At 40.9% G+C, this 13204-nt stretch overlaps 1 protein-coding gene across 1 annotated transcript in view; it reads right to left on the reverse strand.

The window, feature by feature from the left end:
- The window catches only part of LOC122809378, a 385771-nt gene that overhangs the window by 106518 nt on the left and 266049 nt on the right, over nt 1-13204 (reverse strand). Inside the window, exon 8 of the mRNA XM_044080830.1 lies at nt 11233-11316. Coding sequence (XP_043936765.1) covers nt 11233-11316 — 84 coding nt within the window. The remainder of the gene's footprint in view (nt 1-11232; nt 11317-13204) is intronic.

Below are 13204 nucleotides of genomic sequence, written 5' to 3' on the forward strand. Positions count from 1 at the left end.
GTCTTGCACAATTTATGGGACATAAGACAGGAATCTTGGACACCCTCATGAAAATTAGAAATTGCAGCCAAATGAACTCTAATGGTAGAGGCCGATAGACCCAATTGAAACAGGTTGGTTAAATAGTCTAGTATTATCGACACTGGTGCTGAAAAGGGGTCTACTTGTTTATCTTTCAGCCAACAGGTAAATCTTTTCCACTTGCTCAGATAAGTAATTCTAGTGGAAGACTTATGAGAAGCAATGAGAATATCACGTACTGGTAAAGAAAGATCATTCTGCCTGGCAATCAAGGGAATTGGAGTAGCCAAGCCATGAGCTTCAGGCTGTTCAAGTTGGGATGAATCAGGCTCTGTGGGTGTGAGATCAACTCCGGGATTCGATGGAGAATCCATGGTCGATCTAGTAGGTGGGAACCAAATCTGTCGAGGCCAATATGGTGCTATTGAGTCTGTCTGCTATCACGTTGGAGCTCTCAGGAATGTGCGTTGCTAGACGAAAATGGTTGGTAGCCATCGCGCATTGCCATAACCTCATGGCCTCTCGACAAAGGGGGTAAAATTTGGTTCCACCTTGTTTGTTGATGTACTAGACCACCGCCATGTTGTCCGATTGAATCGCAATTGTCCCAGACGGCAGCAGGGGATGGAATGCTTGCAACGCCAGAAGCACCACCCTCAGCTCTAGAACATTTATATGCAGATGGGCCTCCAGTTCGGACCAAGTCCCTTGGACGGTCTGACCCTGACATAGCCCTCCCCACCCCATCAGGGAGGTGTCCATGGTCACTGTGGCCTTGGGTTGCTGGGGGGAGAAGGGACGAGACCATTGTGAGAGATTGTGTGTCATCCACCAATTTAAATCCTGTTTGCACCTGTGGGTTACATGAATCATGGCTGAAACAGGATGCTGAAAAGGATACCATTGGGTGAGCAGTAGCCATTGTAGAAGCCTCATCTGAAACCTGGCCAGGGGAACAATGGTGATGGAGGCTGCCATGGAACCCAACAGCTGTAGAACCGAGTGAGCCGTGCATTTTTCCTTTGAAAGGATTGGAAGTAGTTGTCGCTTTATCCTTAGAATTCTGTGCTGTGGAATAGCAGCTTTGCAGGTTTTTGTGTCCAAGATAACCCTTATGAATTCTGTCGACTGAGATGGGGTGAGATTGGATTTTTACCAGTTTATGGTTATGCCTAGCCTTTGAGCAACGAGGAGAGAGTATGCCAGGGCTTTTTCCAGTAGATGCCTGGTGGAGGCGGAAATGAGCTAGTCGTCTAGGTATGGAAACACCTGGAATCCTTGAAGTTGCAAGTGAGCTGTGACAACTGCCATGCACTTTGTGAACACTCTGGGGGCTGTAGAGAGTCCAAAAGGCAGTACTCTGAACTGGTAGTGACTGGCTCCCGCACTGAAGCACAGAAATATTCTTGATGGCCTGTGGTAGTACGCATCTTGAAGATCTATAGAGCACATCCCATCATCTTTTTTCCAACAGTGGGAGGATAGACTGTATTGTGACCATCTGGAATTTTTGTATTCTCACAAACTTGTTCAATACGCTGTGATCCAAAATTGGTCTCCAGTCCCAAGTTTTCTTTGGCACCAAAAATAGTCTTGAGTAGAATCCAGATACTATCTGGTCTGGAGGGACTATTTGAATGACTTTTTCTTAGCAGCTTTTCTATCTCTAGTGCTGCTTCTTCCCTTTGACTGGGTGGAACGCTGGGAAGATTTTTTTGAAGGGAAGGGACAAAGATCGAAGGGGATATGATAACCTCTGGTTATAATCTTTTGTACCCAAGAATCGGTAGTGATAGTTAGCCAAGCAGAAGGGTACAAGGAGAAATGTCCCCAACCACCTCCAGAGGAAAGGAGTTGGGCCGCTCTTCAGGAGCACTGGTAGGATTGGCCAGGGAAAGAATCCCTGGAACCCTGGTTATGTGGACCCCCTCTGCCCCAAAAGGAGCGTCTTCCCTGTGAGTTTCCCCCTCTGCCTTTGGGGGAAAACTCGGCCTGTGTGTCACGGAAAGGACCCTGAGATTTCTTGAACCATATCTTCCCATTCTTTTGTTATCGGGAGAAAGCACATTGAGGGGAAGAATAATGGACACCTACGGCAGAAAGGGTCTTACTGTCCTGTTCACATCCGGCCAGTGTACTTTTAACTTTGGGCCCAAACAATGAGGAGGTCTCAACAGGGGCATTAAGAAACGAAGACTTAAAGGTTTCCGCCAAGTTGCATAAGTGCATCCAGACGTGTCGTCTCAAGACTGCAGCTGAACCCGCTGCTCTAGCTGCTCCTTCTGATGTGTGAGATATCAATCACAGAGGAGTTAGATATAGATTCAATGGTTGCCAGCTGAGAGGCCTCTTTGTCACGGACCTCATCAGACACGGCACCAGCCAAGGTTTCAGCGAGCTCAGAAACCAGATCCCTCTGAAGCCTGGTAAAATGTGCCATATAATTCAGGGACCTGATAAAGGTCGCTGAAGCAAAGGTGCGCTTCCCTATCCTGTTCAGGGCCCGGGACTCTCTGTTAGGTGGAGGGACAGTCTAATTTCTTCTTCTGCCAGATCCTTTTTTGTTGCAGCCGCCACCACCAAAGCATCCACAGGAAGACATTTGGACCAATGGGGATCAGAAGCAGGAGGGGACAAGATCTTATCTGGCCTCCGGTGAATAGCTTTGACAGTATCATGAGCCTTCCAAGCACACTGCACGATGAGCCGGACAAGTTCATCGGCAGGTGGAGTAACCCAGGAAGTAGGGGGCTGGGCGCGAAAGGCCTGCAGGAACACAGATTCCTCAGAGGTCAGATTAGAGGACTGCCAGTCATCTCTCTGTTTCAGGATTTCAAGGATATCACCAAAGGATACCTCAGAGGGTGACCGTGGGGTTCCTTCCCCCTCATCGAAATCTATGTCTTCGGTCAGGGACTTCTTTGTGGAGTCCATGTGCTTTCTGTTACACAAACTTTTCCGTTGGACCTCCTCAGTGGGAGAAGCTGGAGAAGGCAGCGGAAAAGGGGATTCCTGAGGGAATATGTCCTGCGACCCCTGCACCCGGTGTCCACTAGGTGCAACTTGTGAAACCAATGTACCAGAGGATGGCAGAGGTATAGACAGTCTGGAATCACCAGCAGCAGCAGTGAAAGCCTTCTCCATCAGTTGGAAGCCTGGTCCACCTGAAGAGTAGTGCATGTCTAGGACAGGGGTCACCCCTCCCCTAAGTGGCTCAGCCTGCCGACCCGGAGTCCCTGGATGGCTGTGGAGCAGCAAACTATGCGTGTCACAACTGACATCCTGGGTCATAGCAGAACTCTCCTGCCACAAAGGCAACTGTGGTTCCTTAGTGAGATCCATAAAGAGAATCGCGGAAGGGGAAGACTGAGCTATATCGATGGACTTCAAAGGCAACGAAGGAGGAGAATAAGAAGGGGTCTTTGGAGATGGGTGATTACCTCCCAAAGAAGGATATTTCCTGAGGGGTGGGATACCTCTGGTCAAGAGTACCTGGTCCACAAGACGCAACATATCATGTCTGGAAAGGCTTCTAGTGGACCTCATGGAGACTGAGGGAGAAACAGGCCTGTCCATAGAGGAGGCCAGCTCCGTGCCCATGTCATCTGACCTCACAGAGGACAACAGTGCCAAGAGAGACTGTTGTCTGCACCAAAGAAGTCATCAGTGCCAAAGCCATGGTCTGCACAGACACAGAGATCGGTGCCAAAATGGTTGTCGGTGCTGAAGCTGGAACCGACAAAACTGAAGTCAACAATAAAGGCATCAGTTCCGAGGAAGATCTTGGAGCCGACATGGTTAAGGTCTTCACTGACTGAACGGTCAGTGCCAATACAGTGGTAATGGTCTGCACCGAGAAGCCCCTTGGTGCCGATATATAGAAGGCTGCAGGAGAAGGCGGGGCCAAAATCACTAATTGAGCCGAAGGCCTCGGTGTCGAAGGTCTAGGCACCGAAAGCACTGGGGCTGACAGAGATCTCCGGAGCCGAAACTTTAGCCTTTTTAGGTTTTGGTTGGCAGGAGTCCCCAGCCGGGGACGAAGGCAAAGATTTAGCCTTAGTAGGAACATCCAAAATTTTCTTATGGGCTCTAGGAGGGGTTGAGGCCTCCAACCTAGAAATGGCTTCTGAAAAGGGAGATTTTAGAAGTCCCTTCAGTATCAGCTTGTTTTTCCTTTCCAACAAGGTTCTATCAGAAAAGTTCTCACAAATAGTACAGGGTGGGTCAACAGACAAATGGGAATCTCCCAAACAATAAACACACAAAGAGTGTGCATCAGAAGTAGGCAGTTTGTGTCCATAATCAGAACACCGCTTAAACCCCAGGCTACCTTTCTTATCTGCCATGACAGCAAATTAATTAATAGAGAAGGTACTAGCAATGGTACAAGAGAGCACCCAAAGGTATGAGAGAAAAGGGAAAAGGATTACCAATGATGGTAAAGAGAAATTACCTTGCAGTAAAAGTGGTAAAGAAAGAAGCAGAAAAACCTGAAAAAAATATGAGCGCTAGATGCGATAGGGTAAGAGACAATAAAATATGAACTTTCCTGACAGAAAAGTAATCTGTAAAAGTATTAAACAATTGAATGTACTTAGATCAAGAGAAGTAGCTTGACACGACCAAATGGCAACGCGGCAAACAAATCTGAGGTAACAGGGAGAGGGGGATTGTGGATAAGAGTTTAGCTCGAGAGTTTGAAGCTGACGCAAGCTTGGAAAATGGCCAGCTCAGTTCCGAGCTCGGAACTGATACCCATGTGTAAGGAATGAACGAGGATTAAAAATATCAGATAGAAAGAAGGTTGTGATCATACGTTTAAATTTTTGGCTTTAGAAATGTTATCAGAAAATAACAGGGGAGATTATTTAGTTAATGCAACTGAGGCAGTTGAACAGAAATGGATTATACTATATAATGCTGATAGATCCCCTGGTTTGAATAGTAAAGTGTCGCTGAAACCATTTTTGAAGAAAAAGCCACTTAAACATTAAGTGGCAGTCAGCTGCCATATTAAGTTAATTATATAAATATAAATATAAACATTAAGTGGAAGTCAGCTGCCATATTAAGTTAATTATATAAATATAAACATACAAATAAATATATATATATATATATATATATATATATATATATATATATATATATAAATAGTTCCACTTGAAAACATTGAAATTATAAACCACCGAAATTCATATGATTGAGTCCATATAATCGAGCGTCTAGAACATCGATGTTGTCAAGGGGAAGAAAAGGTAAGTGAAAAAGCTAGTGTTTCTGCGGGGCAGCAAGGCGCCCTGCACACTGTGTCCGTGAATGTGCCATCACTGTGATGGCACTGCAGACAGGGTACAGGAAATCTCCCATTTAGCGCTTCTGCATATAGTGTTTTAGATGGGTTGGGGATTTACATTTAACAACATACACTGTGGGAAGAGGGCAACAAACAGAAGGGGGATGTGCCTGACCTGACTACGAACTGTAAGTGCTGCTATACTGCATATGGAGTAATGTTGGATTAACAGTGTTTGTCTGGATATGCCTGTCGTACATGTCGCAATACCTGCCATGTCAGTTCCACGTATATCAGGAATCCCCATCTGCAGGCTCATCTACAGACTGGGCAGTGTTGTGCTTTTGGTGTCGTGTTAGCCACGATGCATCTATCTGTGGAATGCAGAAAGTACTGTGAGGATGGTAGTCTGTTGATGGTGAAGGCTGTGACAGTTACTGACTACATATCCCTCATTGGACATATGTTGCAACAAACCCCATTACAATGGTAGATTAATGACGTTATCACAGCAACATGTCTATACTGGCCCTGTGTATGTGCTGTCAGCCACACCTCTGTCAACCTTTGTACATATGTCGTGCATGAAGTGGTGCATATGTGCTGTACACCGTAAATAGGGTCAACATATCTCATAACACGCCGGTGATATATCAGAGTGCTACACATGTCATGTACAGTAGGAGGTTACACAATGCCATACCCTGGAGATCCTGTGGATGTTTGTACAGTACTGAGGTCTGTGTAGTGATGGTGAATATTGGCAGTGAGTGTGTGTATTGTTAATATGTACTATGGACTGTGTACACACTGTGGAAGATGTCACTGTTCTAGCACTCCTATCTGTTGTTACATGCTGCCCCACTGTATGGTACCATATTACCTTACATGTGTGTAGGGCCACACACACACACACACACACACACACACACACACACACACACACACACACACACACACACACACACATGTCCCATACCACAGACAGCCATCAGACCGGACTGTGCAGCAGCCCAGTATATGCAGTGTCATTCTGTGAGTGGCACATATGAGGATGGTGTAGGACAGATAGTCCATATACTGTACTATTATGCTAGCGTACCATATGTGGCTGTGTTCACATTGGTTGTGGTTATGCACTGTCACACAGGTGTATCCTACCCTGTGCTGTGACATGGCTGTCGAGCCTGCTATATATGCAGGTACTGTACCATGATAACCTTAGGATGTCTGTCAGTGGCCAAAGGCACACATGTTATGAGCAGATGTCACCTTCCACACACACCGTGTCTGTAAATACCAATGACAGTAGCAAATGTCTATTAATATACCAGCTATACATACCAGTCATCCCCCTGCACTACTATATTGGGACTATAGGGGCTGGGGTAGGGCTACACTCCATGTCCAGGACATATGGTGGGATGATATGGACATGTACGTATGCAGATAGCTATATATATATATATATATATATATATATATATATATATATATATATATATATATATATATATATATATATATATATATATATATATATATATATATATATGTATACACACACTCACATATATATATATATATATATATATATATATATATATATATACACACACACACACACACACACACACACACACACACACACACACATATATATATATATATATATATATATATATATATATATATATATATAGTACACATGTGTAGTACTTCTAATTACCACTGTCATGACAACCACCCACTATGAATCCCTACATCATGTGGGCGTATTCCCTGTACATTCCTTGTGTGATGGACATCCTTCTTGTGTGTGGGCATCAGTGTTACAGACAGCAGGTAGCAATACCTCTTACAGGAGAACCTGCACACTCAGGGCAGCTACATAAATGTAGGAGGATCAGGACATACAGACAGACTGTGAGTAGAGTGGTGTAATGCTTTGCATAGTACTGGTGTTACAGGGTGTGTGTGTGTGTCTACATACTAGTTTACCTTGGAGTGCAGTCTGTCTGCATAGCTCACTACTGTGGGCCTATCCTCTAGCTGGACAGAGGGGTGCCTATCATGTCATGTGTTGTCTGTCCACCACACAGGTCCTGTGACGGATATTACACTGGCAGTGTGTGTGTTGTGTGCTAGCAGTACATGGCTATATCCATTTGTGTACCTGATGTTGTATTCCTGCATAAGGGTATGTTGCAACACATCCTGTAACACCAGCATGTTCCAGGGTATGTTACTGCAATATTGCGGGTATGGCCCTGCTTTCCTGCCTTAGTCCTCCACATATATGGCAGCCTTTCCCTGCTGTGATACGGATATGGGTTGTTAGGTAATGGCCTATCATTGACCACTGCTAGCATTCCTACTGTCATCCCAGTCAGAGCGTGGACGCCCACATTTGTTGGCCAGGGACCATACATGTGACAGATACATTGACATTACCACAAGTAATGAATGTCCCCCTAGGCCTTGACTACAGAGTGTAATTGGAGGCTGCTGAACTACGTCTGATATTGTTGACTGTTATGTATCGTGCAGGCAAATGCGTTGTCAACTGTTATACGAATTGAAGGGCTTAGCCTGGACACCATAGTAAAATATATATCAGCACTGTCTGCATCGACTGTTTTGTGTGGGCCTTGCATCTGTCACTGGTTATATTCATCAACATCCATGTGCTGTCAGTAATGGCATACATTATTGTATGATACACAAATAAAGGTAGTCTGTGTATACATACCTGTGCGTCGTGTCATGTCCTTTGAATTGTGAGTGGGTATATGTGCAATGTAAGTATGCCCTTTGTAGGGCTGGTTGCCACACCACACATGTCACAGGTACCGGTTACAGGGCTTGTGGCTGGGGATATACATTGCACCCAGTATGTCCACACTACTGCTACACATGTATGGCTACTAATACTCTTTGTCTGTGTATATGTGTATGTACCCATATATACATATATATATATATATATATATATATATATATATATATATATATATATATATACACACACACACACACACACACACACATATATATATACATATATATATATATATATATATATATATATATATATATATATACACACACATATACACACATATATATATATACATATATACATATATATATATATATATATATATATATACATATATATATATATATATATACATGTATATATATATATATATATATATACACATATACACATATATATATATATATATATATATATATATATATAAATATATATATATATATGTATATATGTGTATATATATATATATATCTATATATATATATATATACATATATGTATATATGTATATATATGTATATATATATATATATATATATATATATATATATATATATATATATATATATATACATATATGTATATATGTATATATATGTGTATATATATATATATATATATATACACACACACACACACACACACACACACACACACACACACACACACACACACACACACACACATATTGCTGTATCTATATATATCTGAATCCATGTCGGTGTATGGGATGTATGGCCTTAATCTCTCTTATCTATTGCTATGATGGCTTAATGGTTAACTACTGTGACTATAGTGTACTGGGTCCTGGGTTTGAGCCTTGCAGAGGCAGTTTATTTTGTTGCTGGGAAAACCATGGGCCATTGGATCCAGAGTGATTAAGGTACTTTAAAGTGGTTGTAAGCGGGTTGTAAGCGTGACGGTAAGCACTACTAACCCCCAGATACAGTTTCTTACACTCAGTTAGCTTCTAATTTGTTTAATCTGTGTAGGCAGTGCTTACCCCCGCGCAAACTCACTTAGACACGCTTACTACTGCTTATTTTTGCTTAAACATGCTTACTACTGCCTTATTCATTATGACACTGACTTCACATCTGCATTTCATGCAGTACTTTAATTCACATTTAAATGCCATTATGTAGGTTGTACGGCATAATGATGTAAATATATGTTCATATACAGTTTTCACATGGAAAATATGTGCTGCAGTGGGACTCGAACTGGGAATGCCTGTTCGTTAGGTGGATGCTCTAACCACTCCACAATTGCTGTGCTGCTTCATTTGCATCTATATTCCTCGTTATCCTCTTCAGCCTTTTCAGCTGCTTTAACCATAGTTAAGCGATGGGCAAACCCGTGCACGTACAGTTAGCTATACTCGGGGTTTTAAAAAAATAAATACAAGGGTTTCTTTGTTTTATTTCAATGTACTGTTGCTGTTGAACACATGGGGACTGTTGGTGGAGATATGCGGACACCTATGAGTGGTTTTGCTCATTTATTTACACTTTTCTCTGTTCTACTTTGCAGGGGTGTGTTTATTCTGAGAGCTCTGCTCTCAGACACACCGCTTGCACTCATCCACGCTCAGTGTAGGATTTGGAGCTCCGTCGGTGCGCCTTCATTATTATGCATGGCACGTTGCATTCCTCCTCTTAAACTGCAGCTTACGTGCAGGACTAGTTTAGTCCTGCACGGCAGCTTAGTGAATCCGGGGGAGTATGTTTTCATTTCTTCTATAAAATGAAAGGGAATATGTAACAATTCTCTTAGTTGGCATATAATACTTATATGCAAAATGGGTGTCTGTGAATGTGTGATCAATTTTTTTTTCACTTTCCCCTCCAGTGTCCGATTTGGAACAATTTTGTAACTGGAAGACATATCCTTAAGTATACATTAAACATGCATTTTAATATACTTTTCAGAGAAAGCTGAGCATCCAAGTTTCAGTGTGCTTTAAAGAAACACTTTTCTAAAAATATCTATTCTATGACCAAGACATACTTAGTATGCATTTTTGATGACACAACTGCTTTTTAACAGGGAGCGTTTCGTTATTTTTACCACAGTTTGCTATGATTCTGGATCTGCATTATAGTTAGGGGGCTTACTTAACTTCATATTGAGCAGTTCACATCTAGCCCAGCACATTGGTATTCTTAATATGTTACATTGTTATTTACTAAGCAATGGTATCACCGCACAACCATCTGTTGCCCACATATCTTTGCTCATATCTGCAGTATGCATTAAATTAGTATAATGCATGCCTGTATAGTTTTCACATACTCAAAGCATATGACAGTGAACAACTGAACATCACATTTCTTACATGCATAGCAAATGCAAATACTTATGTGGGCTTGGCTTAAAGGAAACTTTTACATTTAAACATGATTTTAAAGAAGTTGAGTCAGGAAAAAGGCATCTAACATCTAGGTATGCAGGCATGAAAATGGAATGCATCCTCATGAGGTATCTGTTGGCTGATAAGATCTGCATATTTTTGTTGTTGTGTCATAACATAAGTATACTAGGAAGTCACAATTAGTTTTATACTACTACTATTTCTAGTCTTCTTAATACAAATTGTGTCAGCTCTAGACAACTCTTCAATCCATTGTTTAAGAGGGAGATTTTGTACGTGTGACCTCTCATGCCCAAGCTATATATACTCCATACAAAAACCTGTGGTATCAAACCTTGTACAACACAGTTGGGAAGCAGCACTAGGCTTTAACAGGTCCTTTAGGGTTTGTTAGCTTAAAAATCACTTACAAACATATGACAGTGCACATACGAACTTTTGTGAAACCTTGAGTTATTGTCTGTTATATGGATAGGGGGACAACCACTGCTGACTTCAGACAAGGTGCTATGTTTTTCATGTTAAATAGCATAATGAGATAAAGTTTTGACAGTCCTATTGTATTTCAATCATTCATGTTCTCAGAATTTTTACCCTTCTGTTGTATAAAGATTTAAATATAACCTAACAGTACCCTCTTTTCCCAATTTAATATATAAATAGTTTTAATAAGCTGGCCATGTATTTTTAAAGCATTACCTTTAACACTTCTTTGCAGTAATCTGTCACTTTCCTACATGCCAAAAGTTCCAGCTGCTTGAGTTTCAGTTCTTCTGTCAGCTTCTGTAACAGAAAGTTGATACATACAACAGTGGAATTTATATAAGTGATAGCAGTTACAGAACTATTAACTGAAAAAGTCACATTTATCCATTAACAGTTATTCATTTGAGAAATGCTACACAAGTCTTACTTGCAGCAGTCTCTAGCGCACAGACAGAAGAGTGCAATATCACAGTTGCAATAAAAAATAAAGCCTGTGGACTTTGGAGCAAATTATACAGGATAAATTAGAGCTGTTACTTGCATCCCTATCACCCTTATAACTTTTTGTGCAGTCAGCTTTGCATTGGTAGCCATGAGGTGAATATCTGTTGCAGTTTGACAGAAAGGAGAGCTAAGTATCCCAGAAGACTTTCCTGTGTAGCAGAATATAGCCTCCCAATGACTGCACTATACTCTAGCTATAACATTTAAACTTTGTAAACAGCTGTCAACAAAATAATGAGGTTTGTATACCTGGTATATGCAAATACTAGTCACTGCCACCTTCTACAAATATTCAAATGGTTACCCTTCAGTGACAGAGCAACATACTTATATAATAAATCTAATAGGTTGACATCCATTAAAATATACAATAACAGTCAAACACTCAAGTATTCCCTGAGGTCCAACACTGAAGACAGCTTACAACTACTCAGATCCCCATTTGGATCTGTTACTAGAAAAAGGGCTTTCTGTAAATTGGACCTAAATCTTGGAATGCATTTTCAAAACATGTGAGAAACAAAGCAAATCCCACATCTTTCAAAGCAAAAAAAAAAAAGGAAGATACTCATGAATGATCACAAATGCAAATGCTTCAGAGACAATGGATAGACATTACACAGCCATGACAATTATTCTTTTAATTGTATACCCTCTCTGGAACATAAAGTAATATTACTCAGAAGTTAGAATCATTGTAAATATGGTCACACTAAAAATTCTAATATATACTTACAATACTAACACATTGCAATGCCAGCAGTATAATTAACAAAAACTGTTCATAGCATTTTGAATGATCTGTGTGCCTAACACTAACCTTGCTTAACAATAGCAAATTACAGTAACACTACTAGTTAATATAGCTACTGTTAACTTATAAGTTCATGTAGGCCACACAGAAACTCGTGTAAAAAAGCAACTTAGTCTCATTTTATTTTTTTTATTTTATTTTACATTTGTTGAGCGGGCTAGTCTGACTGGATACATGTCCATTTTCAGCAGAGGCCCGAGGAGAAAAGCTCCACTATATACTAGTAAATAATAATAATAAAAAAATAGCACAATAAGATACAAATTATAAGCATGTAGAGAACTATTCCCATGCAGCATAGTAACAGTGCAAAAGCAAATTAGCAAAACTATAACATACGGGGAGGATTTCTATTTCCAAATTCTTTGCAAGAGTAGGAATAGTACAATCAAAAAAGAAAGTATTAACTCACACAAGACTGTATTCAACTATTTACAGTATTAACAATTTTTGATAAACGTTTAGTGCCAGGGCACTAGTTTTAAGAAGCAGATTTGTACAGCTGGGAGCAACATGTAGATTTAGATAAAAGGTGAGATGACAGGTTGCAGTAATATGACAGTATAAAGGTTGCAGTAATATGACAAGTAAAAGTAGTATCCAAGTGGATGGTGGGTGAGCTACAGAGGAGGGGTAGTAGTAGTGATAGTGACAAGTAGAAGAGTAATGGAAAGAGCTGAAAAGAGAGTTGGATGCTGAGGTCAGTCAGGATTCGAGCAAGGGCATAGCCAGTGAGATTTAAAATAGTTCCTTAGTTGTTTCTTGAAAAGTTGTGATGAGCCTAGAGTGGTCAGTTCTAAGGGAAGTTTATTCCAGTATGAGCCAATGGCATTTGTAAACAAAGAGTCACCAGCTTTGTTGTGCGTT

This window comes from Protopterus annectens, chromosome 8.part0 (assembly GCF_019279795.1).
Source record: "Protopterus annectens isolate FY-2018-M chromosome 8.part0, PAN1.0, whole genome shotgun sequence".
NCBI classification, from domain to species: domain Eukaryota; kingdom Metazoa; phylum Chordata; order Ceratodontiformes; family Protopteridae; genus Protopterus; species Protopterus annectens.